The sequence below is a fragment of the Puma concolor genome, chromosome B3 (assembly GCF_028749965.1).
Source record: "Puma concolor isolate L17-30 chromosome B3, mPumCon1.1.hap2, whole genome shotgun sequence".
Classification (NCBI taxonomy): Eukaryota; Metazoa; Chordata; class Mammalia; order Carnivora; family Felidae; genus Puma; species Puma concolor.
Window position 1 is genome coordinate 107,478,288 of NC_141672.1, and position 25,082 is coordinate 107,503,369.

The following is a 25,082-nucleotide window of genomic DNA, read 5'->3' on the forward strand; positions in this document are numbered from 1 at the left end:
TGGCTGAGGCTAAGACTTCCAATACTTTGTTAAATAGTGTTGGTGAAAGTGGACATCCCTGTCTTATTCATGACCATAGAGGAAAAACTCTCAGTTTTTCCCCATTGAGGATATTAGCTGTGGGTTTTTTGTATATGACCTTATGATGTTGACATATGTTCTGTATATCCCTACCTTGTTGAGGGTTTTTATCAAGAATGGATGCTATATTTTGTCACATGCTTTTTCTGCATCTGTTGAGAAGATAGATCATATGGTTCTTATCCTTTTATTAATGTGATGTATCACATTGATTGGTTTGCAAATATTGAGCCACCCTTGCAGCCCAGGAATAAATCCCAGTTGATTGTGGTGAATAAATCTTTTAATGTACTACTTGATTTGATTTCCTAGTATCTTGTTGAGGTGAGTTGACCTTTTTATTCAAAGATACAGTATAAAAGGACCACCTCATTTCAAATTGCTTTTTCATCCACCAGGTAAAAATTGTCATGCTGCCATGATCATAAATTTAGAGTTGATAATGTACATAATATAAAATTTATCTTAAATGTTCAAGAAGAATCTTTTAAAAATAGTTTTAAGAAAATTCCATTGTATTTTTTTCTCCACAAGTTATATCATTAAAATAAGTGTCCCCCATAAACATGTTCTATTAATTAAAAATTATTTAACATCTAATGGGGTTCCTGGATGGCTCTGTTGGTTAAGTGTTGAATTCTTGGTTTCAGCTCAGGTCATGATCTCATGGTTCGTGGAATGAGCCCCGTATTGGCCTTTGCATTGACAGCACAGAGCCTGTTTGGGATTCTCTCTCTCCTCTTTCTGCCCCTCCCCCCTCAAAATAAATAAACATTAAAAAAAATATTTAACATCTTATACTAAAGGAATTTCTGTCCTCAAGGATCTTACCCTCTGGCAGGGAAAATGAGACTAAAAAAAAAAAAAAAAAAAAAGGAATAACTGTTTTGATATAATTTAAGGTAGCAGTAGAACCAGATATTGGAAGGTATGCCCAAATTTTAAAAACTGCCACAGGTATGGAGGTTCCTCAAAAAAACTAAAAATAGAACTACCCTACAATCCAGCAATCACACTACTAGGTATTTACCCAAAGGATATAAAAATACAGATTCAATGTAGCACATGCACCCCAGTGTTATAGCAGCATTAACAACAATAGCCAAACTATGGAGAGAGCCCACATTCCTTACACAGAGGAATATTACTCAGCCATCAAAAAGAATGAAATCTTGCCATTTGCAGCAATGTGGATGGAGCTAGAATGTATTGTGCTAAGCGAAACAAGTTAGAGAAAGACAAATACCATATATTTCACTCATGTGGAATTTAAGAAACAAAACAGATGAACATATGGGAAGGAGGAAAAGAGAGGAGAGAGGGAAACAAACCACAAGGGACTCTTAACAATAGAGAACAAACTGAGGGTTGCCTGAGGGAGGTGGATATGAGATGGGCTAGATGGGTGATGGGTACTAAGGAGGGCACTTGTGATGAGCACTGGGTGTTGTATGTAAGTGATGAATCCCTGAATTCTCCTGAAACTATGATTGCACTGTATGTTAACTGAAATTTAAATAAAAACAAGCTGCTGAGGTAATTTAGTCATCCTGACTATTTTAGTGATCCCCAAACCCGGTAGACTCTTGTTCTTCATTTTAGTCCAGGCCTTGGTATCTCCTGTCTAGATTACTACCATCAACTCCCAACTGCTTAGTCTTTCCTCAGCACACATTTCATATGAATCTGTCTTTTATGCAGGCAGCCACCAAACTGATCTTCCTTATACAAACATGTATGACTTGCTAGGGTCTCTTCTTTCCAGGGATTAAGTCAGGGCCCATTACATCTGGCTACAAGTTCATGGGTTGGACTTATTTAGAGGCACCTCCACCAAATCTAATTTTCTTCATCGTAAGCATTCCATAATTACAGCATTTCTGGCAGTTTTTGAAAGGAATTATAATGAACATTAGGTTTTTAGAATAAATGTAATGTTAATAGCTAAAGTCTGTTAGAGTCTAGTATAAATGAACAAAACATAATCAGGAGGGAGTATTACTGCTACACTTTTCTGTATTTTCTGAAATTGGCCTATTATACTGCTACCTAAGCAGTTTTCTTTTGGTTCACGTAGCATTCTCCTAATGGAGTTTCTTTTTCTGCCAGCTTCTTTCACTAGATGGTGCTAATTCCCTTTCATAAGACTAGCTGAAGATGATTCTTTTGGAAGAAAGTGAAAGAAAGATGTGCTAGCTGTTTGGGGATTGTATTTGCAATTTCTATAAATGCAAGAGAAAATGCAATATTCCAAAGAAAATAAAGTATTTTAATGTCTCTGGCTGTTAGGATGGCAGGTTGACCATGCTGTGAATATGACCTATAGAAATAAAGAGCAGCTGTCATTTTATTATATGCAAGAGTTTCTTATTTGTTACAGCATCATTATTTGGAACATAAACTCTGAATTATGCATTGAAGACATTTTCATTGCATTTTTTTTTCAATATATGAAGTTTATTGTCAAATTGGTTTCCATACAATACCCAGTGCTCATCCCAAAAGATGCCCTCCTCAATACCCATCACCCACCCTCCCCTCCCTCCCACCCCCCCATCAACCCTCAGTTTGTTCTCAGTTTTTAAGAGTCTGTTATGCTTTGGTTCTCTTCCACTCTAACCTCTTTTTTTTTTTTTCCTTTCCCCTCCCCCATGGGTTTCTGTTAAGTTTCTCAGGATCCACATAAGAGTGAAACCATATGGTATCTGTCTTTCTCTGTATGGCTTATTTCACTTAGCATAATAACACTTTCCAGTTCCATCCATGTTGCTACAAGGGGCCATATTTCATTCTTTCTCGTTGCCATGTAGTACTCCATTGTGTATATAAACCACAATTTTTTTTATCCATTCATCAGCTGATGGACATTTAGGCTCTTTCCATAATTTGGCTATTGTTGAGAGTGCTGCTATAAACATTGGGGTACAAGTGCCCCTATGCATCAGTACTCCTGTATCCCTTGGGTAAATTCCTAGCAGTGCTATTGCTGGGTCATAGGGTAGGTCTGTTTTTAATTTTCTGAGGAACCTCCACACTGTTTTCCAGATAGACTCCACCAGAAGTCTGCTAGAACTGATACATGAATTTAGCAAAGTTGCAGGATACAAAATCAATGTACAGAAATCAGTTGCATTCTTATACACTAATAATGAAGCAACAGAAAGACAAATAAAGAAACTGATCCCGTTCACAATTGCACCAAGAAGCATAAAATACCTAGGGATAATTTATTGCATTTTAAAATAATAACCTCAAGTTTGTATATATTTTGTGTTTGTTGTATATGTTATTTATAATTGCTATCATAACCACTTATTTAGGCATAAGCTCATTTTTTTTAAGTTTATTTATTTTTGAAAGAGAGTGAAAACATGTGCGAGCGGGAGATGGGCAGAAACAGAGGGAGAGAGAGAATCCCCAACGGGCTCCGCGCTGAGCATGGAGCTCAGTCCCACGAACATGAGATCATGACCTGAGCGAAAACCAAGAGTCAGTTTTTTAACTGACTGAGCCACGCAGGCACCCTGCCATGAGCTCATTTTTAATTTGTTAGTTAAATCTGTAAGTTTATATGTTAGTTTAACATATGTCATTACACATGCCTAAGTAGTAATCAGAATAGGGCCTATGGGGTCACTATGTTAGTGTCAGAGATACACTGTATAATACCTGTCTGTACATAAATTTTTGTATTACAAGTAGGCATAGTTTATAAATGATATGTATTTCTAAGTTAATTATTTTTATTTATAGTTGTGTAGCAGGCGAGCATTAAATTTCATTAGAGTCATTACCATCTTAGTAACGCTGTATAGAGGCAAAAATATGGAAATTGGAGTCCTAAGTTCAAGTCTTTTTCTGGCTCATTAATTTAGTATTTTGGGCAAGTCCATTTGATCATTTAATCACTCATTCCACACAGGAATATTAAGTATTTTTATCAAACAGAAGTTATACCAAGCTATGAAAATACAGCTTAATTGGTGTCTGTGCCTTCCACTCTTAGTGGGGGATGAAGACAAACAGCTGATTATAGTAAAGTGTGATAAATGTTACGATGAGGAAGAGCCATGAGCACACAAAAGTCAAGCCCTGACCCATGCTCAGTTGACCTTGTGCTTGTCTTTTTAGTACTTTCTGCAGTTGTTATTAAGTGGTCACGTGTATAGTTATTTATGTCTTTCTCTGCAGCTGGATGCAAAGCCTTTTAAGCGCAAGGACTATATCTGTTTTGTTCACACCAGCACCTTGTGGAGTCCTGTATTTCTCAAATATTGATGGAAAAAATGAAAGCTGGGCACAGCTTATGGAGAAAGTGCTATTTGAGTAGAAACTGAAAGATGAATAATAGCTAGGCAGGCAAAAGAAGGAGGTTGTCAGGGAAGAATGTACCAGGTGGAGGGAAGAGGTCTTTTCCCTACTGTCCTGGAGGTAAGAAAGACATTGTTCATTGGGTAAAGGAAGTACTGGACTTCTGTCTAACCCTCAATTTCCTCATCTTTCTTTTTTTTTCTTTTATATTTGGCTTTTTTAAATTTATTTATTTATTTATTTATTTATTTTAAATACGATATTTATTGTTTAATTGGTTTCCATACAACACCCTATGCTTATCCCAACAGGTGCCCTCCTCAGTACCCATCACCCACCCTTCCCCCCTCCCATCCCCCAAACAAAATTTCCTCATATTTCAAGAAGAACAAAAATGATGCCTAGCTTCGAGTTGTAATGAATTAAATGAAATTAATTTAGAGAGTAAATAATTGAATAAACTGTAAAATGGCATAAAGGTAGAAAAAGTCGTTCTTATCAGGGTAGAGAATTTGGTTCTTGAAATTAAAAAACAGGATTTGGAGGATAATTTCTCTAATTTATGTGGAATCTGGGTTTATTACTCTGAATTGTCTCTCATGCTTTAGAAGAAAAATGTCTTTAACTGGTACTCAGTAAGAAGGGCAGCTAATATTTTATTCTTAAAACTTCCCCAAATCATTTCATTTATATTTTCTTGGCAGTGCTCCTATCTAGGTAAGGTCTTAAACTTTGTACCCACTCACTAGGAGAAATCAGCACAGGTCAGATCATCATGTTCAGTTCTGAGCATTGTGATTTAACAGGAATACTAAAGAACTAAAATTGGTACAGAAGAACATTGTGAGTATGGTGAAAGACCTAGAAGCTGTGTCTAATGGGGACTGATTGAAGGAAGAGGAACGTTGAGCCTGAAGGAAAATAAAAGTAAGAGGAACACAGGAGATTCGATATTTGTCCCAATTTGTCATTCCCGTTATAGAATTACGCATCCACATCCTTGCATGGCCTGTCGTGGCCAGGATGTACTTCTCTGCGCTTGAGGTTACACGCAGTAATGTGACTTGAGTTGGTTAATTAGTGGATGTAAGGTAAGTCAGAGGCCAAAAAAGCACTTTATGGTTGGGCCTGCCTCTTTGGACTCTGGTCATGTGCCATGAGAACGTGTCCCGCATAGACTTGCATGCAGCTGTAGCAGCCTGTAGCAGTGCTGCCCGGCTGAGCGCAACCTTAATCAGCCAGAGCATTGTCAGTGAGACCTTTAGACCAATGAACATGACTCTTATAACCCAGTGAGTTTCCTTTTTTTCCTATAATATTTTAAGTATAATCCTTATAATGTGTCAGTTTGTTACATGTTTAGGCTTTTATTATTTTTGTTAATGTTTGTTTATTTTTGAGAGAGAGAGAGAGCGTGAACAGGGGAGGAGCAGAGAGAGGTAGACACAAATCTGAAGCAGGCTCCAGGCTCTGAGCTGTCAGCACAGAGCCCGATGTGGGGCTCAAACTCATAAACTGTGAGATCATGACCTGAGCTGAAGTCGGACGCTTAACCAACTCAGCTACCCAGATGCCCCAGGTGTTTAGACTTTTAAATGAAAGCTCTTTGTAAGCAACATTATCTCAAATGACTGTCTTACCAATTACAAAGTGGTAGACTAATAGATTAACATCTATTAATGATACAGAGAAAGTTTTTAACAATGGAGATTAATCTGCAATTCCTACTCTTTTCTGAATGTATTAGAATCTTAATTTCTTAGAATAAATTATCAGAGCTAACTGCCACTGCTTATGATGCAGTAACATGTCATCAGTGTTGTCATCACATATATTTTTTCGTTATGTTTTCATTATATCAGTAGCATAATAGTCTTTCCTTCAAGCTGTCCATGTAACAGAGAATGGGAAACTCTACTGTTGGAATGTCCTTGGCTTGTTAGAGACTAGCAGCTTGTGATACGTTATGATGGATGCAGAGCACCGACAACCGTCTTTAGGCAGTATGCAAACAGGGAGCTCAGGAGGCTGCTTCACAGTTTGGCTGAAACAACGACGCAGGCTGTGGCTCTAAGACTTGGTGGCTCTTTCAGATATGTTCCAGGCTACTTTCTGAGACACTGATGTCTTTTCTGTCACATGGCTGAGTGGCTGGCCCCTGCTGACCCCTATGCAGCTCAGGCAGTCTACTGGCTTCTGCTGCTCATTTTTCTTCAGGCCATGTTTCTTCTTCTTTGCATGTGAACAAGTCCTTATTTTCTTCATCCACTACTGCCTTTAATTTTTGGTGTTTTTGTGTTTAGTTTCTTTTTCTTCCTAGAGAAATTCCCAGAGAATTTTTTCATAGCAATGATGAGCAGGATATTACTCTGCAGATGACTTGCGCTGGATAAAAGTAACATTTTTGGAATATCATCTGACATAGTATCTTTTTTTCCTTCAGTCCCATAGGAACATATATTTTTTCTACTACCTCACTATTTACAAGTTTGAAAGGGGGGGAAAAATCCCACCCTGTTTCCAGCTTTATTGACCAGTCTGGCCTTTCTCAGTCACCTCAGCGTGATCCTGTGAGCTCCGTTGCTGTGTTGGGAGCATGTTCTGGGAGTCCTGACATTTGCTGATCTGTTCTGTGCCTACTTCTCGTCACCAACGATGCTCTTCACTGCTGGGATCAGTGGTGCCAGTTTGCTCCCCTGCCTCTCCATGGTTCTTCTAAAGAGAACTAGAATGTTCACATCAGGGCCGCTGCATTGCATCATTTCTGGGGAAATCATTCATATTGTAATATGTTTCACTGGTGTACTCTGAGGTTTTCCTCAGTACTCTGAGTGCTATTACTGGAGCAAGTCTTAGCCAAATTTCCTGGAACCAGACTTTTTGTATTTTATGCATAAATGTTTAGAAATCTTTGTGGTTCTTTTTTAAGGAATTAATCAACCTTGAGGTTTATTTTAAGGGATAGATCTATTTGATTTTATCAGCTTTTTCATTATTCGCAGTTCTTCACCAAAGAAGATATATTTTATTTCATCAAAATACCAAAAATATTTTGATATACAAAGATTTTGATTTACAAAGGTTTACTCAAATATTAACTTTGAATATTTACTTGAATATTTTTTTCAATTTTTTAATGTTTTTTATTTTTGAGAGAGAGAGAGTGAGCGAGTGTGAGTGGGCAGGTACAGAGAGGGAGAGGGAGACACAGAATGTGAAACAGGCTCCAGGCTCTGAGCTGTCAGCACAGACCCTGATACGGGGCTTGAACTCGGAAATGGCGAGATCATGACCTGAACTGAAGTCAGATGCTTAGACTGAGCCACCCAGGTGCCCCTTTACTTGAATATATCAATCTTGAGATTGAATTCCCAGTTTCAGATGTTGATTTTCCATCTTTGGGGGATTTTTTTCTTCTTACATTGAATGGAACAATGATTTGAAAATCTGACTTCTCATCAGTAATTCTGGAGGACAGAAAACAGTGCAACAACATCTTTAAAGTGATGTTCTTAAGAAGTCTTCCTCATTTCAATTGATGCCCTCCATCCTTCCTCTTGCTCAGGCAAAAGCCTTGGCACAATTCCTTTCTTGGCACAATTTTTCCTTTTTTCTTATAACTCACATCCAGTCCAGCTACACATCTTACCTCCAACTTTCATTTAAATCTCCATCCAAGTTCTTTTGGCCAACTACACATCTTATCTCCAACTTTCATTTAAATATCCATCCAAGTTCTTTTGTGCTTAGTTTTGCTTTATATATAGCATTAGGAACGAACGGTTTGAGAGCTGGTTTGGAGCAAACACTTAAAGGTAAATCTTGGGATGCCTAAGTGGCTCAGTCAGTTAAGCATCTGACTCTTGATTTAGGCTCAGGTCATGACCTCATGGTTTGTGAGCTCAAACCCTATGTTGGGCTCTGCGCTGACAGTGTGGAGCCTGCTTGGGATTCTGTCTCATTCTCTGCCCTTTCCCTGCTTGCTCACTCTCTGTCTCTCTCAAAATAAATAAATAAATAAACAAACAAACAAACAATTAAAAAAAAAAAAAAGGTAAATCTGATGATGCTGAAACTATTCCAGGCCAGAGACAAACATGGAAAGGCCCTAGTTAATGTCGTAAAGCCAACACAGCATTAATACAAAGCAGTAGAATCCGGAGAACCCACACTCCCGGCCCACTGCCAGAGGATGGGTTTCCCATTAGGGAGTTGTACCGTAGGTTCCCATGAACACTGCCTTAGGCCACTCATGCTCCCAGTGGCAGCTGTAGCCAATAACTTTTGGCATAGTTATCCAGCATTTTTGTGACAATAGCTGAGTAATAGAGTTTCAGTTTTTTTTAAGTGTGCTACATATGGGAAATAAAAGAGTTGACTCATTTTTCTTCAAAAAGCCTTCCTAAGATCAACAAGCAGCATTTGGAGCAGAGTTTCTCAATGGCACTATTGACATTTGGGCTCAAATAATTCTTCGTTAGCGGGAGATGGAGGGCTGTCTTGTGTATTGTAGGGTGTTCAACAGCATCCCTGGCCTCTGTCTACTAAATGCCAAAAGTACCCCATCCTCAGTCGTGGCACCCAAAAATGTCTACAGATATTGACAAATGCTCTCTGGGGGCAAAATTGCCTCACTTGTGAATCACTGAGTTAGAAGGCAGATTTGGGTTCAGTTGGAGAAGAAATTTTCCCACCGTGACTGCTTTAATGAAGTAAGCTTCTAGACTGGATTTGAAGTGGACCCTGTGGGATTTACTTTTTCATTGCACAGAGATTAGTTCATAAAACGTCTAAGAAGTTTCCCAATGCTGACTCCCCACTCTGATGAACTAATCTGGAGAGGATTTCATCATTTTTTAACATTTGTTAGGGAGACTTTAAACAAAATCATATCTTTGACAGTCTGTTCAGTTCATGAGAATATTTCAGAAGCATTTTCATAAATATGAAATGATAAATGCTGTTTAAACACCAGTAGTTAATTCAGATTGCTTTCAGGACATCTCTTTTATGATCTGTTTGGTATTAAGGGATAGTACTACCCCTTTCTTATTGCTATGTAATATAAGATAGTTTTCAATATGTCTTTTTTAAATCTTGGAGAATGTTATTTGATCAGCAATGTATATATTTCTATATTATAATAATTAGGTCACAGGAATGTCATGTTTTTTAAAGCTAAATTTTAAGTTAAATCACTCTTACAGGAAAAGCATTTTCAAAAATATTCAGTTCTGTGGCTTGACTTCTACTTTGGCTAGGTCAATGGAGATCGCTCAAGAATCCAGAGAGTTTCTGTAACCAAGAGGGATGGAGAACAGTCCCTCACTTCACAGAACCTTGACACCCCAGACTCTTTTCTTACTTAGAGAAGGAAGCCAGAAGCTCATTAGTAACTACATTCTGTCTCTAGGCAGTTGAGGCTAACCCTTGGCTTTGCTAAGTCCTCCTCTGCATGTTGCTGCCACCACCCAGCAGCAGCCTTTGGCTCTCTCTGGCATAGTTGGAGATACTCTGAAGTTGTCGAGGGAAGCCAGATGATAGCAGTGTCTGTGCTGGTAGGATCTAGTATTAGAATCAGTCGCTATTTTAAGCTGCTATCTTTGCAGGGACAGAAAAGTAGATACCAGGAATAAGGGAGAGAGGGACAAGCATGAAAATGAGGATATTTGTGAATCTGTGTGCTGAAACATTTAGAGTATATTCAGGAAGAACAAAAGAGCCAAATAGTAAATGTGGCCTCTTAAAGATAACACTGAAACATTTTGCTTAAAAATGGGTTAGATTAAAACATTCTTTACCAAGGGAATTTGACTTAAAAGATATTTGGAAGAGGAAGTCCATTATCAAACTAGCAGCTACAGTTTCACAAACAGATGTACAAAATTTGTTAGAATGTTAATCAGGTTTCTGATTAATGTTCCAAAACACTAGAAATTATAGAACTTCCTTTGATCAGTCTGTATTATAAAGAAGTTGTGAAATTTATATGATTAAGTTAGAGAAGTTTTTTTTCTATTTTTAAGAATATTAGAACAAAGCACACTTAGGGTTAGATTCACTGAAGGAATTGTTGAATTTTATAGTTAGGAGCATGAAATGAGAAAGTTTTACTAACGAAAAGATAATATCCTAGAATAGCAAATCCTCTAGTTGGAATTCTGTTTACTAGAGACAAGTATCAACATAGTATGTATGTACCTCTAGCTACATGTACATGGCAGGATACTCAGGTCTCCATTTCTCTTGGACCTCTAACCAGTTGCAGAGGGAATAAACAATGAATCGCAGTATTCTAAAGAGCACATTGTAATAGGAAAGGCTTGTGATGACATGGAAGCCAGCCAGAAATTAATGCCAGCCAAGTAAATAAGCAGTCAGGTAAGAATATGCAGTGTTTTCACAAATGTCCGAGAGGTCCCCTTTGGATACTGTTAATAAAACAGGCAACTGAAAGGATGAGGCAGAGTCCCATGGGATTGTGTTTTGTGCACCGTGATAGCCCCAGTGCCTGGAACAGTGCCTGCCCATAATGGACATTGAATAAGTATGGGGAGGAAGAAGACAAATGTAAAAGTAATACCAGGTCAGAGGAAGAAATAAATGTCCAAGAGTGAAGAAGAGTGCATTTTAAAACATAGCTCAGTACCTAGGAAACTTGGATAAATGTGGTAACCGCTTGCTGCTTTGCCTCGCTTTCTTTCCCAATGACAGTACAACTCATTAAAGGCTCTGCCCTACTCATCTTTGAACCTGGAGACGATAGCAGATGATAGTATCATTTATTGAAAAGCTGTGGTTTATATTAAAGCACTGTTCTTCCCTGGAACAGTCCTATGAGGTATTATTGGCCCCATTTCTGAAATAAAGGAAACAGAAGGGGAGGGAGGTTAAATAATCTGGCCAAAGCCATATTGTGGAGCTCGCATTCCATCTCAGGATTGTGTGACTCCTGAGCTCCTATACAGAATTTTTAGGCCACACTATCCAGGTGCTCAGTAAATGTGTGCTCAATGTTTTTTAAAAATGAAGATTAGGTGTCCTAAAGAATTCACCAAGGAGATGGCATCAAGCTAGATCTTAAGTAAAAGTAAGATTTGGATGTGGTGAAATGTTGCCATCATCCCAAAGGTACATATTTTAAAACTCCTCCTCTACTTTAAAGTATTTGTCATCATTTCACTAAATGATGTCATTATATATAAAAACTTGCCTTCTAGGGGAGCCTAGATGGCTCCCTTGGTTAAGCTCCCGACTTAGGCTCAGGTCGTGATCTCACAGCTTGTGGGTTCAATCCCTGCGTCAGGCTCTATGCGGACAGCTCAGAGCCTGGAGCCTACTTTGGATCTCTCACTGTCTCTCTGCCCCTCCCCCGCTCACGCTCTGTCTCTCCCTCTCTGTAAAGTAAACAAACATTAAAAAAAAATTAAAACTTGCCTTCTTCTAATCACAACAATTATATCCTTTTAATGTATAACAGTTTTGTCCTTTTAATATAGTTTTTGGATGTTTTTAACTTTGTATAAATAGTGTTTGGTGTCCCACAATATACTTTTGTCCCCACTAGCATTATATTATTGAGATCATTTATATTATAGAGCATATAGTATTCCATTGTGTGAATACACCACAGTTTATCCATTCTGATAATGATGGAAATTTTTTGTTAATATAACCAATGATAGTATAAATATTCTTGTATGTGTCACTTGGTGCACATATATTAGAGTTTTCCAGGGTAGTGGTTCTCACATTTGAGCATACATCAGAACCACCTGAAGGGCTGTTTAAACACAGGTTGCAAGGCTCATTGATTCAGGAAGTCTGGGGTAAGTCCCAAGAATGTGCATTTCTAATAACGTCTCAGGTACTAATGATCTATTGATCCAAGAACTAACTGCTTCAGATATATATCTAACTGTGGAATTGTTGGAGTGAAATAGAGAGTACATACTTTCAATTTTACTAGGTAATGCTAGATTGTTTTCCTATCAGCAATGTGAAAGCAAATTGTCAGACTTGAATTTTTGCCAGACTGGTGGGTGTTAATGGTATCTTATTATGTGGCTGAAAGGGGAAATCGATATGCTTTGTTTTCTTCATATTAAAACTTTCAGAATAGACCTTAGAAGCAGCTTCTTGGCTCCTTCTCGAACCTCAGGCAGGTTCAGCCTACTTGCCTCCACTCCAACTTCCACACTGGCCTCCACCATGTCTATCAGGGTGACCCAGAAGTCCTACAAGGTGTCCTCCTCTGGCCCCCGGGCTTTCAGCAGCCTCTCCTTCACTCACGCGCCTGGCTCCCGCATCAGCTCTGCCCTGTCCTGGGTGGAAAGCGGCAGCAGCTTCCAGCGTGGCCTGGGCGGCAGCATGAGTGTAGTTGGGGGCTACGGCAGGCCTGGGAGTATGGGGGGCTTCAAGGCTGTCTCAGTGAACCAGAGCCTGCTGAGCCCTCTTAAGCTGGAGGTGGACCCCAACATCCAGGCCGTGCGCAGCCAGGGGAAGGAGCAGATCAAGACCCTCAACAACAGGTTTGCCTCCTTCATCGACAAGGTGTGGCATCTGGAGCAGCAGAACAAAATTCTGGAGACCAAGTGGAACCTCTTGCAGCAGCAGAAAACCTCTCGCAGCAACATGGACAACACGTTTGAGAGTTACGTCGACAACCTTCGGCGGCAGCTGGAAACCCTAGGCCAGGAGAAGCTGAAGCTGGAGGTGGAGCTTGGCAACATGCAGGGCCTGGTGGAGGACTTCAATAAATATGAGGAGATCAAAGAACGTGCAGACATGGAGAATGAATCTGTCCTCATCAAGAAGGATGTGGACGAAGCTTACATGAACTAGGTGGAGCTGGAGTCCCGCTTGGAAGGGCTGACTGATGAGATCAACTTCTTAAGGCAGTTGTATGAAGAGGAGATCCGTGAGCTGCAGTCCCAGATCTCGGACACGACTGTGGTGCTGTCCATGGGCACCTGGATCTGGTGCCCTGGATCTGGATGGCATCATTGCCAAGGTCAAGGCCCAGCATGAGGAGATCGCCAACAGCAGCCAGGCTGAGGCTGAGACCATGTACCAGATCAAGTATGAGCAGCTGCAGACATTGGCCGGGAAGCATGGGGATGACCTCCATCGCACAAAGACGGAGATTTCCAAGATGAACCAGAACACTAACTGACACCAGGCTGAGATTGAGGGCCTGAAAAACCAGAGGGCTTCCCTGGAGGCCACCATAGCTGATACCAAGCAGCGTGGGGAGCTGGCCGTGAAGGACTCCAATGCTAAGGTGGCCGAGCTGGAGGCCGCTCTGCAGCGAGCCAAGCAGGACATGGCCCGGTAGCTGCAGGAGTACCAGGAGCTCATGAACATCAAGCTGGCCCTGGACATCAAGATCACCACCTACTGCAAGCTGCTGGAGGGCGAGGAAAGCAGGCTGGAGTTTGGGATGCAGAACATGAGCATCCACACTAAGACCTCCACCGGCTACTTGGGTGGGCTGGTCTCAGCCTACAGGGGCCACATGAGCTCTGGCGTCAGCTATGCCTTCCAGTCCGGCTTCAGCTCTGGCCAGAGCTCTGCTTCCTCTGGCCATGTCAGCTCCTCCAAGGCTGTGGTGGTGAAGAAGATCGAGACCCGTGATGGGAAGCTGGTGTCCCAGTTGTCTGACGTCCTGTCCAAGCGAACAACCACTGTGGTCCCTCCCAGCCTCCCCGCTCCCGTGGCTGCTGTAGAGCCTGTGGGGGAAGGAGCCGTGCAGGGGAGCGTCGGGAATGGGAGGCCCACCTAAGCCTCACCTCAGTCCTTGGCCTACCCTTAGGGGGAGTCCACCACCCTGGGTACCCCCCTCTTGCCCATGTCCCCAGCTAAAAGCCAATTCAAGAGTTTTTTTTCCCAAATAAAGCCTCAGATGGCTCTGCCAATACCCCCCTTCCCCCCTAAAAAACCTTTCAGAATATGCGGAATTGATTCATTTTAAATAATATTTTCAGGGCACAGGAAACACACTCTTTTCCACAGAAAAATCTGATCAAATTCAGTTTTGGTTGCCTAAGAAGAATCTTAGATAATTGTTGTAATTTTTAATTTTTTTATTCTTCCATTGGCCTTTTTAAAAAGGAAAGAACACGGGAGAAATTCCACTTTAGTGAGACTTGTGTAAACTGAATGTACTCCGTTTAGTTGAGGATGGTGCAAAAGGCTAATTTGGAAAGAGTTGATTAGATACCACGCTAGTTTTATTGCGTTCCTCAGAGATACTCCTTGAAAGCCAGGTCCAAGCTGACTTTAGGTTTAACAGGTTTAACAGGTTCACATTCTGCGTGAGAAGCTACTGCAGACCTGGCGCCTCCTTCAGAAATGTTGCTTTCCAGGGGCGCCTGGGTGGCTCAGTCGGTTGAGCATCCAACTTCAGCTGAGGTCGTGATCTTGGGGTTCGTGAGCTCGAGCCCTGCATTGGGCTCTTTGTTGACACCTCAGAGCCTGGAGCCTGCTTCGGAACCTGTGACTCCCTCTCTCTCTGCCCCTCACGCGCTCTCTCTCTCTCTCTCTCTCTCTCTCTGTCTCTCAAAAAATAAACATTAAAAAAAAAAAAGTGTTGCTTTCCAGTTTACTATTTGAGCAAATGTGTGTCAAAGTCCTGCTTCTGGCAGGTGGTAGTTAAACTCTCAAGGTGGTGTACCGCACCCCAAGAGCCTGTTGTATCATGACCAAGTGTGACTGGGCTTTGGCATCCATGTCTGTATGACTGGACACTAATTGATAACTGTCTTTCAGCTTTCATGACGCTGGTTATCATATTGCTGCACGTGTTCTGGGGCATCATATTTTTTGATGGCTGTGAGAAGAAAAAGTGGTCTGCCCTTCTTGTAGTTCTTCTGACCCATCTGCTGGTGTCAGCCCTGGTGAGTATTGATTGTCACCATGCTCACAGTATTTTTTGGATCATAAGTCCACATATGGTAGATTCCACTCTCAATGAAATACATGCTCATGAGAAGATGAAGCTCTTTAATGAGTGAATGGTAGATAGATAGATAAATCATCTATTCCTACAGAAAAAAGCCACTATTAATTTGTTGGTTGATTTCATTAAAGATTTTATTCTATGTATCTATCTTTCTTTTATGGGTATAGTCAAGCCTGAAATAGTCTTGCATTAGGCTTACATTATGTAACACATCTTAAATAAGTACCATGTTATTAGAAATCCTTTTCATATATACATTTTAATAGCCTTATATCATTACATAGAATTATATTATAGTTTGCTTAACTGATTGATCACATCTATTTCAAAATTTTGTTTCTTACAATGCTGTCTTGAACATCTTTGTACATGAAATTTTTTCAATATGATGTTTAGATTTCATAGAATGAAAATATGAAATTAAATGGTACAAATATTTTTAAAGCCCTTGATATAAATTGGTAAAGTCCTCTCCACAAGGATTGTACCATTTCTACTCACTCTGATAAATAACAAGGGTGCCCATTTTATTCCCTCCTCACTGAAATTATAATTATTATGCCAGTTTTCTAAATAACTAAAATTTAAAAAGAAAGCTTGACTAGCTATATTTCTTAAGAATATTTAATGGTTTGGGTTTGACTTTCATGGTAATTTGCCATGTATTTACATCAGAATTATCCCCACCACTGCCTTGTCCAGACCCTTATCATTTCTCATCTCTTAGTATTAGAAGGGTTCTTTCTGATGGTGTCCTACCTCATGTTTCTCTCTTCTCCATCCACTTAGAATTTATATCAAGTTTTCTCATACTGGGCTCCTTGACCTCTGATGCATCTAAAATGAAGTCTTGCAGGGGTGCCTGGCTGGCTTAGTTGCTAAAGCACGTGACTCTTGATCTCTGGGTCGTGAGTTCAGGCCACCAGTTATAGGCACAGAAATTACTTAAAAGATAGATAGATAGATAGATAAAAATGCAGTCTTATTGCTTCCCCTTCCTAAAACCTTTCAGCGGTGCAGGATACTAAAGTTAGTGTGATGGCAACTATGTGAAGCCAAATCTTCATGGAAAAAAAAGACTGGAAAGAGAAAGTATTAAAATACTAATAGTATTTATCTCTGAGTGGATTCTTTTCTTCTTTATAGTTTTTGGCATGTTCCAAATTTTCTGTAATGTACGCTTCTATAATCAGAAAAGAAAATTAAATGAAAAAACAAATGTCCTTTTCATGGATCCATTTGGCTAATTCATTCATTCGACAAATATTTACTGAGTACCTTCTATGTTCCAGGCACTGTTTTAGGTAAACAAAACAGTTTAGTGAACAAAACAAAGATCCCTGCTTTTACAGTTTAGTGGTGAGAGAAAGGCAGCAAGCAGCAGGCATAATAAATAAGAAATTTTATCGTGATAGGTGCTATGGAAAGTAGAGCAGAGTTAAAAGGAATCCAGAGTGTGGGGAGGCAGAGGATGTCCAATTTTTTAATTAGGTGGTCAGAGTAGGCTTCGTTGTGAAGGTGACCTTTGAGCAAAGAAGTGAAGTAGATTGGTCATGCGGCTCTCTGGGGAAGAGCATCCTGGACTGCACAGCCAGTAGCAAAGTCTAAGATCAAAGAAATTGCTTGGCGTATTTTTGGAAGTGAGGGTGGCCAGAACAGAGTGAGCTAGGGTAAAGGTAATAGATATTGTCACGGAGTTGAAGGTGGGGAGGGAAGTAGAGGTTAGAAGTGAGAACCACATCTAGATAATGCAAGATGTTGACATTTACTGTCCGTGAAATGGGAGTCGTTGCAGGGTGTTAGGGCCGTGATCTGACTCACATTTTTAAAAGATCACTTGGCCGTGTTAGGAGTGAACTGTAGCAGGGAAAGATTATAGTCATCAGGAGAAGGATGGTGATAACTTGGGTGAAAAAACAGTGGATATAATGAGAAATGATCAGATTGAGGATATATTTTTGAAAGTAGAGCCAGCAGTATTTCCTTACAGATTGGGTAAGGCATAGAGTGAAAGAAGAGGAGCCAAGGATGTCTCCAAGGTTTGGGCCTGGACAATTAGAAGGATGAAGTTACCATCAGCTGGGACGGGGGAGCTTGTGAGGGTGGATCAAGGAGTTCATCTGGACACATTATAAACGTAGTAGAGGTGCCTATTGGACATCCTAGTGAAAATACCCATTAGGCAGTTGGATGAGAAAGTACGGAGTTGGGGAGAGAAATCCAGGCCAGAAATCCAAAGACTGAGCTCTGGGACGCTCCCACATGGAGACTGGGGAAAGAGAAGGTGCCAGCAAAAGAGACCGAGAAAGAGCCACTAGTGAGGTTGGAAGAAAACCAGGAGCCAGATGTCCTGGAAGCCAGATGTGTTAAGGAGAGAATGATCAGCTGTAGTAGATGCCTGTGGAATAAAACCCAGACTTCTTTGTTTGACATAAGCCTCTTAGCAGCCTTACTGGTACAGAACTTAACCTCCTGCTGCTCCCCACAGTTCACATCATATGCTCCATCTAAATTAATCCATTGTGGCTTCCCAGTAGGTGTGCCTTGTCCATGCTGTTTTATCTGCAGTGACGCGTCTCCCCCTAACCTAAGTCAGTTTGGAAAAGTACTCGTTCCATGTGAAGCCTCCCTGGAAAAGGTGCATATTCCAGACTGAGCACGATCACCGGCCCTTATTCATAGCTGTGTTATAACACTTATCCACAGATAACACTGTTTTATTTAATATAGTTATTTATTCATTTATTATTATTTTTTAAAATTTACATCCAAGTTGCATATAGTGCAATAATGATTTCAGGAGTAGAATCCAGTGATACATACAACACCCAGTGGTCATCCCAGCAAGTGTCCTCCTTGATACCCCTTGCCCATGTAGCCCATCCCCCCATCCCAAACCCCTCCAGCAATCCTCAGTTCTCTGTATTTAAGAGTCTGCAGCTACTTTCGAGGGAGTGCTTTTCCTGTACTCTCACGATGTGCTGCACGCTTCTCCCCTTTCTCTGTCCTCTCTCTGCAAAAACAGCTCCCTACCCTCCACAGCCTCTCTGTCTCTCCCCCACTTCACCTCTCCGCACCATGTACCTGCCAAGTTCTGTGGTTCAAGTTATGCAGATTGTTGTGTTAATCCTCAGATCAATTTCCTAGGTGTGCAAAATAATATGGTGCTGATCTAGCTGCATTTCAGGGATGAGAGAATCTGAGAACTTGAGTGCTGTGCTGCTCTCCCATCTTGGCCTCACCATCTTATTTAATGTCGTTTTTGTATATCTCTCTCCAACTAGAGTTTGATCATCAGGGATGATCTTATCTTGTCAATCTTTGTATCCTCAATCCTATAAATGTTGTAGAATATTGAATAGTTGATATTCTCTTTAATGATTAAAGAGAACCCAGGAAAACAAACTAAAATAAAAAAGAATTCGGGAAATTTGGAAGATTATCTACCAAAATTTTAATAGTAGTTATCTCTGAATAGCAGAGGGGGGAGGGGAACGGGGTAGTGCTTGGTGGCTCAGTCGGTTAAACATCTGACTCTTGATACCCGCTCAGGTCTTGATCTCCTGGTTGTGAGTTTAAGCCCCCTGTGGGGCTCCATGCTAGACATGAAGCCTACTTAAGAAAAATAACACACACACAGAAACATATACAGATCAAAAGTGTACATCTTGTAACCTATGTAACTCCAACCTACATGAAAACTAACACATCAGATCCCATGAGCCTCCTACCACGGTCCTGACTTCTAACACCATGGCTTGCCTTGCCTTTTGGTAGTTTATGTAAACAGAACTATACGGTATTTACTCTTGTGTCTGACTTCTTTCGCTTAACATTAACTTTGTGAGATTCATCTATATATATTGCTCATTTATTGCACTCTAGTATTCTACTTTGTGACTGTACTATGATTTATCCATTCTACTGCAGAAATGGTATCTCTAGTTTTTGACTTTTGTGACTAATTATAATGCTTTGAGCATTCTAGAATGTATCTCTTTTGAATATATGTGTACATTTCTTTTGGATGTATGCCTAGGAGCGGAATTGCTGATCTTGGGGTGTGCATATGTCAGCTGTTCATACCACTCAGCTTTTCAGAGTCGTTGTATTGACTTACATTCCCATTAATTTGTGAGTGGCGGTTCCTCCACCTCCTCACCAATGGTTGGTATGTCACTGTCTTGTTACTGATCCCCCTGGGTATGTGATGGTATCACATTATGGTCTTAATTAGCATTTCACTAATGATTAATGAGATTAAGCAGATCTTCATATATTTATTGGCCATTTGGATCATTCTTTTTTTTTTTTTTTGAGTTGTAAGAGTTGTTTATTTTTTAAATTTTTTATATGAAATTTATTCTCAAATTGGTTTCCATACAATACCCAGTGCTCATCCCAACAGGTGCCCTCCTTAATGCCCATCACCCACTTTCCTCTCCCCTCCCACCCCCCATCAACCTTCAGTTTATTCTCAGTATTTAAGAGTGTCTTATGGTTTGCCTCCTTCCCTCTCTGTAACTTTTTAACCCTCCCTTCTCCTCCTCCCTGGTCTTCTGTTGAGTTTTTCAGGATCCACATATGAGTGAAAACATATGGTATCTGTCTTTCTCTGCCTGACTTACTTCACTTAGCATAACACTCTCCAGTTCCATCCATGTTGCTACAAATGGCCAGATTTCAGTCATTCTCATTGCCAAGTAGTGTTCCATTATATATATAAACCACATCTTTTTTTTTTTAATTTTGTTTTTAACGTTTATTTGTTTTTTTGAGACAGAGAGAGACAGAGCATGAACGGGGGGAGGGTCAGAGAGAGAGGGAGAGACAGAATCTGAAACGGGCTCCAGGCTCTGAGTTGTCAGCACAGAGCCCGACGTGGGGCTCAAACTCACGGACTGCGAGATCATGACCTGAGCCGAAGTTGGTCGCTCAACCGACTGAGCCACCCAGGTGGCCCAAAACCACATCTTCTTTATCCATTCATCAGTTGATGGACATTTAGGCTCTTTCCATAATTTGGCTATTTGTTGAAAGTGCTGCTGTAAACATTGGGGTGTAAGTACCCTTATGCGTCAGCACTCCTGTATCCCTTCGGTAAATTCCTAGCAGTGCTATTGCTGCATCATAGGGTAGATCTATTTTTAATTTTTGAGGAACCTCCACACTGTTTTCCAGAGCAGCTGTACCAGTTTGCATTCTCACCAACATTGCAAGAGGGTTCCTGTTTCTCAACATCCTCGCCAGCATCTATAGTCCCCTGATTTGTTCATTTTAGCCACTCTGACTGGCATGAGGTGGTATCTCAGTGTGGTTTTGATTTGTATTTCCCTAATGAGGAGTGACGTTGAGCATCTCTTCATATGCCTCTTGGCCATCTGGATGTCTTCTTTAGAGAAGTGTCTATTCATGTCTTCTGCCCATTTCTTCACTGGATTATTTATTTTTGGGGTGTGGAGTTTGGTGAGCTCTTTATAGATTTTGGATACTAGCCCTTTGTTGGATATGTCATTTGCAAATATCTTTCCCCATTCCATCGATTGCCTTTTAGTTTTATTGATTGTTTCCTTTTCAGTGCAGAGCTTTTTATCTTGGTGAGGTCCCAATTCATTTTTTGCTTTTAATTCCCTTGCCTTTGGAGATGTGTCAAGTAAGAAATTGCTGCAGCTGAGGTCAGAAAGGTTTTTTCCTGCTTTCTCCTCTAGGGTTTTGATGGTTTCCTGTCTCACATTCAGGTCCTTCATCTATTTTGAGTTTATTTTTGTGAATGGTGTAAGAAAGTGGTCTAGTTTCATTCTTCTGCACGTTGCTGTCCAGCTCTCCCAGCACCATTCGTTAAAGAGACTGTCTTTTTTCCATCGGATAATTCTGTTTTTTTGAGAGCAAGAGAAAGAACAGGCATACACACGTGAGTGGGGGAGGGGGAGAGAGAGAGAGAGAGAGAGAGAGAGAGAGAGAGAGAGAGAGAGAGAGCATGTGAGCAAGGGAGGGGCAGAGAGAGAGAGGGGGAGATAGAAAATCCCAAGCAGGCTCCATGCTGTCAGCGCAGAGCCCAACTCAGGGTTCGATCCCACAAATTGTGAGATTATGACCTGAGCTGAAATCAAGTCAGACGCTCAACTGACTGAGTCACCCAGGCGCCCCTGGATAATTCTTTTGTGAAGTGCCTATTCAAATCTTTTGCCTATAAATCATTTTGATTTTTAGAAGGTCTCTTTATGTTCTCTGACAAAACGTCTTTGTCAGATATACATATTGTAAATAACTTCTCCTGTACTATGGTTTATCTTTATCTCCTCATACTGTTGTCTTTTTTTATAAGCAAAGTTCCACATTCTAATGTAGTTTAATCAGTTTTTCTTTATGGTTTGCAGTTTTTGTGTTCTGTTCAATAAATACTAACCTATCTGAATTTCAAGTTTTAAAATTTGATTATTTTACTCATTTGTGTATTCTAATTTTTTGCAACAATCACAGCTGCTTTTGTAATTGTTTAAAAGAGAAAAAAATTTAAAGAAACTAAAGAGAAATACAAAAGAGCTTAGCACCCTGTAAAATAAATTAAAATTCAGTGGATTTGAGGTAAAGAATTATTCTGAAGAATCCAGAAAATGCTCAATGCCTGTCATACCCACCAATGCCTCTTGAGAAAAGCACTTTTTCTGCATAAGTAGCTACCTGCAAAATCAGCCCATTTTCCTGGCCAGAGCTGAGAGGTGGGGTCACGTACAGGCATGGTGAGGGTAAGGACAGTGAGGAGCCGTGGAGGCACTTCCCCTGAAGCCCCTTTTTGGCAAAGGTGTATGGTGGCAAGTTGACCCAATCAGATTCTCTCCTTTGGTACGTGTAAGTGCTGGCTTACGTGGGAACCCATCTCCTTATCTTACCCTGGCCCAGTAAAGGAAGTATCCCTCTTTCTGTCAAAGGCCAGTCCATCCTCCTGGCCACCAGATCCAGTTCTCGTTTAAGGACTTCGCTCCTCTGATTGTGCCCTTTATCCCATACCACCAGCTTTTCCCTCTTTTCATCAACATACAGACATATCTTTTTGCTTTTTTTTTTTTTAGAGAGCATAAGCAGGGGAGTGAGGTGGGGGGGTGGAGAAAGAGAGAGAGAGAGAGAGAGAGAGAGACAATATCTTAGGTAGGTTCCATGCTTAGCTCAGAGCCCAGTGCAGGGTTCCATCCCATAACTCTGGAATCATGACCTGACCCGAAATCAAAAGTCGGACGCTCAACCACTTGAGCTACCCAAATGCCCCCATATAGTCCTATCTTTAAAAAAAAAAAAATCTCTCCTCTTGCCTTTCCCCCTCCTAGCCTTCACTCCTTTTTTTTCTCTTCCACATCACAGCCAAATTTCTCAGAGTTATGTCCACTAATTTTGTCTCCACTTCTTCACCTCTCCTGCTTCTAATCCAGTCTGGCTTCTGCTCAACCACCTTCTTTGTTGTTGTTGTTGTTGTTCTTAAATTTTTTTTTTAACATTTATTTACTTTTGAGAGAGAGAGAGTGAGCACAAGTAGGGGAGGGGCAGAGAGAGGGAGACAGAGGATCTGAAGCAGGCTCTGTGCTGTGAGCACAGAGAATGATGCTGGGCTGGAACTCATCCAGCATCCCAGCTGGAGCCACCCAGGTGCTCCTCAGCCACTCTTCCAAGATTGCACTTGTCAAGCAAGGTCAAAACAGACTTTCGTTTCTCCAAATCTGATGGACATTGGTTTTTGTTTTGTTTTGTTTTCATTTCAGCAGCCTTTAAAAGAGTTCACCCCCTGTGAAACATTTTCCTCTTTTGACTGCTATATCACACTGTCCTGATTTTTCTTTTACCTCACTGTTTGCTCTACCTCACTGTTTGCTCTTCTCAGACCCCTTTGATGACTCTCTCAGTACGGAGTCAAGCTAACAGATTGGGGTACCTGGGTGGCTCAGTCGGTTGAATGTCCGACTTTGGCTCAGGTCATGATCCCGTGCTTCATGGGTTCGAGCCCCGTGTCGGGCTCTGTGCTGATGGCTCAGAGCCTGGAGCGTGCTTCAGATTCTGTCTCCCTCTCTGTCTGCCCCTCTCCTGCTTGCACTCTGTGTCTCTGTCTCCCAAAAATAAATAAACATTAAAAAAATGTAAACAAACAAAAAAAGTCAAGCTAATAGAAAGGTGTTGACACTTTTAATTTGCTCCTATAATACTAAGCAGCACAAACAATCTATAAATGTTCTCAGGGCTTATTCTTCTCCTTTCCCTTCTTTCTGCAGTAGCTCCCTGGGTAGAGACATGGCTTTAAATACCATCTATGGGGGTGCCTGGATGGCTCAGTCAGTTGAGTATCTGACTCTTGATGTCAGCTCAGGTTATGATCCCAGGGTCATGGAATTGAGCCCCATATTGGGCGCTGCACTGGGTATGGGTCCTGCTTAAGATTCTCTCTCTCTCTCTCTCTCTCTCTCTCTCTCTCTCTCTCTCTCTCTCACACACACACACACACACACACACACACACACACACACACATTCTCTCTCTGTCTCTTTTTTAGAGAGAACTCTAAAAAATAATAATAAAATAAAAATAAGTTAAAATTTTTAAAATTTTTAAATTTTATGCTTATGGACTGTGCTTTTGTATTCCTCTTTCTAGCCTAGGCCTCTCCTCTGAGCCCCATGCTCATATACCTAATGTTTACCTGACATTCCATCCTTTGAAATCTCACAGGCATTTCACTCTTAGCGTGTCCTTATTGGACTTGATTCTTACCCATCATTTCGAGCCTGGTCTTCCTCATGTCTTTGTCATCTCCTTAAATAGCACCATCATTTACCAAGAGCCAGAAACCTGGAAGTCATTTTGGCCTCCCCCTTTCCCTCACATTGCATCCATCAGCAAGTCCTGTCAGTTCATACTGCCCACTCTCTCCATCTCTACTGCCACCACCCTGATTTCATCAACCAGTGCAGAATCTTCCCAATGAGTCTCCCTGCTTTCACAATTGCCTCCTTTAATCCATTCTCTGCAGTTTTAAACATCTAAGCCAAGTCTTTCAGCCCCTCCATGTAAGCCTGTTCTGTGACCCTCTGTTGCACTGAGGATAAAATTTACACTCCTACATAGCTGGTCCCTGCCTTCCTCTCTGATGCCTCATCTCTTGTGCTGCCTCTCCATCCCTACGCATCAGTCATAGCCCTCTCTCAGGTTCTCAGCTGCCCCAAACTCTTCGCTTTACTGTCATTCCCTCCCTCAGTCTACATGAGGCTGGCTCTCTCTTCCCAACTATGTGTCTCACTTTACGTGCCACTTACTCAGGACCTCCCCTGAGCAACCTCAATAGACCACCTTATTCTTACTTATCCTGGCACCATCACAATTAGAATTATTCTGTCTAGCATTCATCACAATGTGTAATTATTTAATTCATTTATTTGTTCTTTCATTACTTGTCTCTCTTCCTAGCATATAAGCTCCAGTAGGTAGATACTTTGGTCTTCACTGTTGTGTAACAGAGTACCTCTTGGCTTTTCATCATTGTTTTTTAAATAAACTTTTGGAAGGCTCAGCAATTATGCAGCTGAAAAAGAAATGCTGTGCCCTCTTGTTCCCTTAAATACTAAAGGTTCATACTAAAGTAACGTGGACGTGTCCTACTTTCTTGCAAATATTAAGAGCCAGCTAACACAGAAATTATAAACTGGGCCCAGATTATATAGCATGTATCTTCTCTTGGGTATTCCATTAG

The 25,082-nt window shown here is 40.9% G+C and overlaps 1 protein-coding gene and 2 pseudogenes across 7 annotated transcripts in view; all 3 read left to right on the forward strand.

Annotated features, from left to right (window-relative positions):
• APH1B (aph-1B gamma-secretase subunit) overlaps positions 1–25,082 on the forward strand; it is a 140,373-nt gene that overhangs the window by 13,449 nt on the left and 101,842 nt on the right. For all 7 annotated transcript variants that reach the window (XM_086710882.1, XM_086710879.1, XM_086710878.1 and 4 more), the window contains one exon: positions 15,163–15,290. In XM_086710882.1, the coding sequence (XP_086567008.1) occupies positions 15,163–15,290 (128 nt within the window). The remainder of the gene's footprint in view (positions 1–15,162; positions 15,291–25,082) is intronic.
• Positions 8,119–13,567, forward strand: LOC147580265 (keratin, type II cytoskeletal 8 pseudogene; annotated as a pseudogene).
• Positions 13,751–14,176, forward strand: LOC112855022 (keratin, type II cytoskeletal 8 pseudogene; annotated as a pseudogene).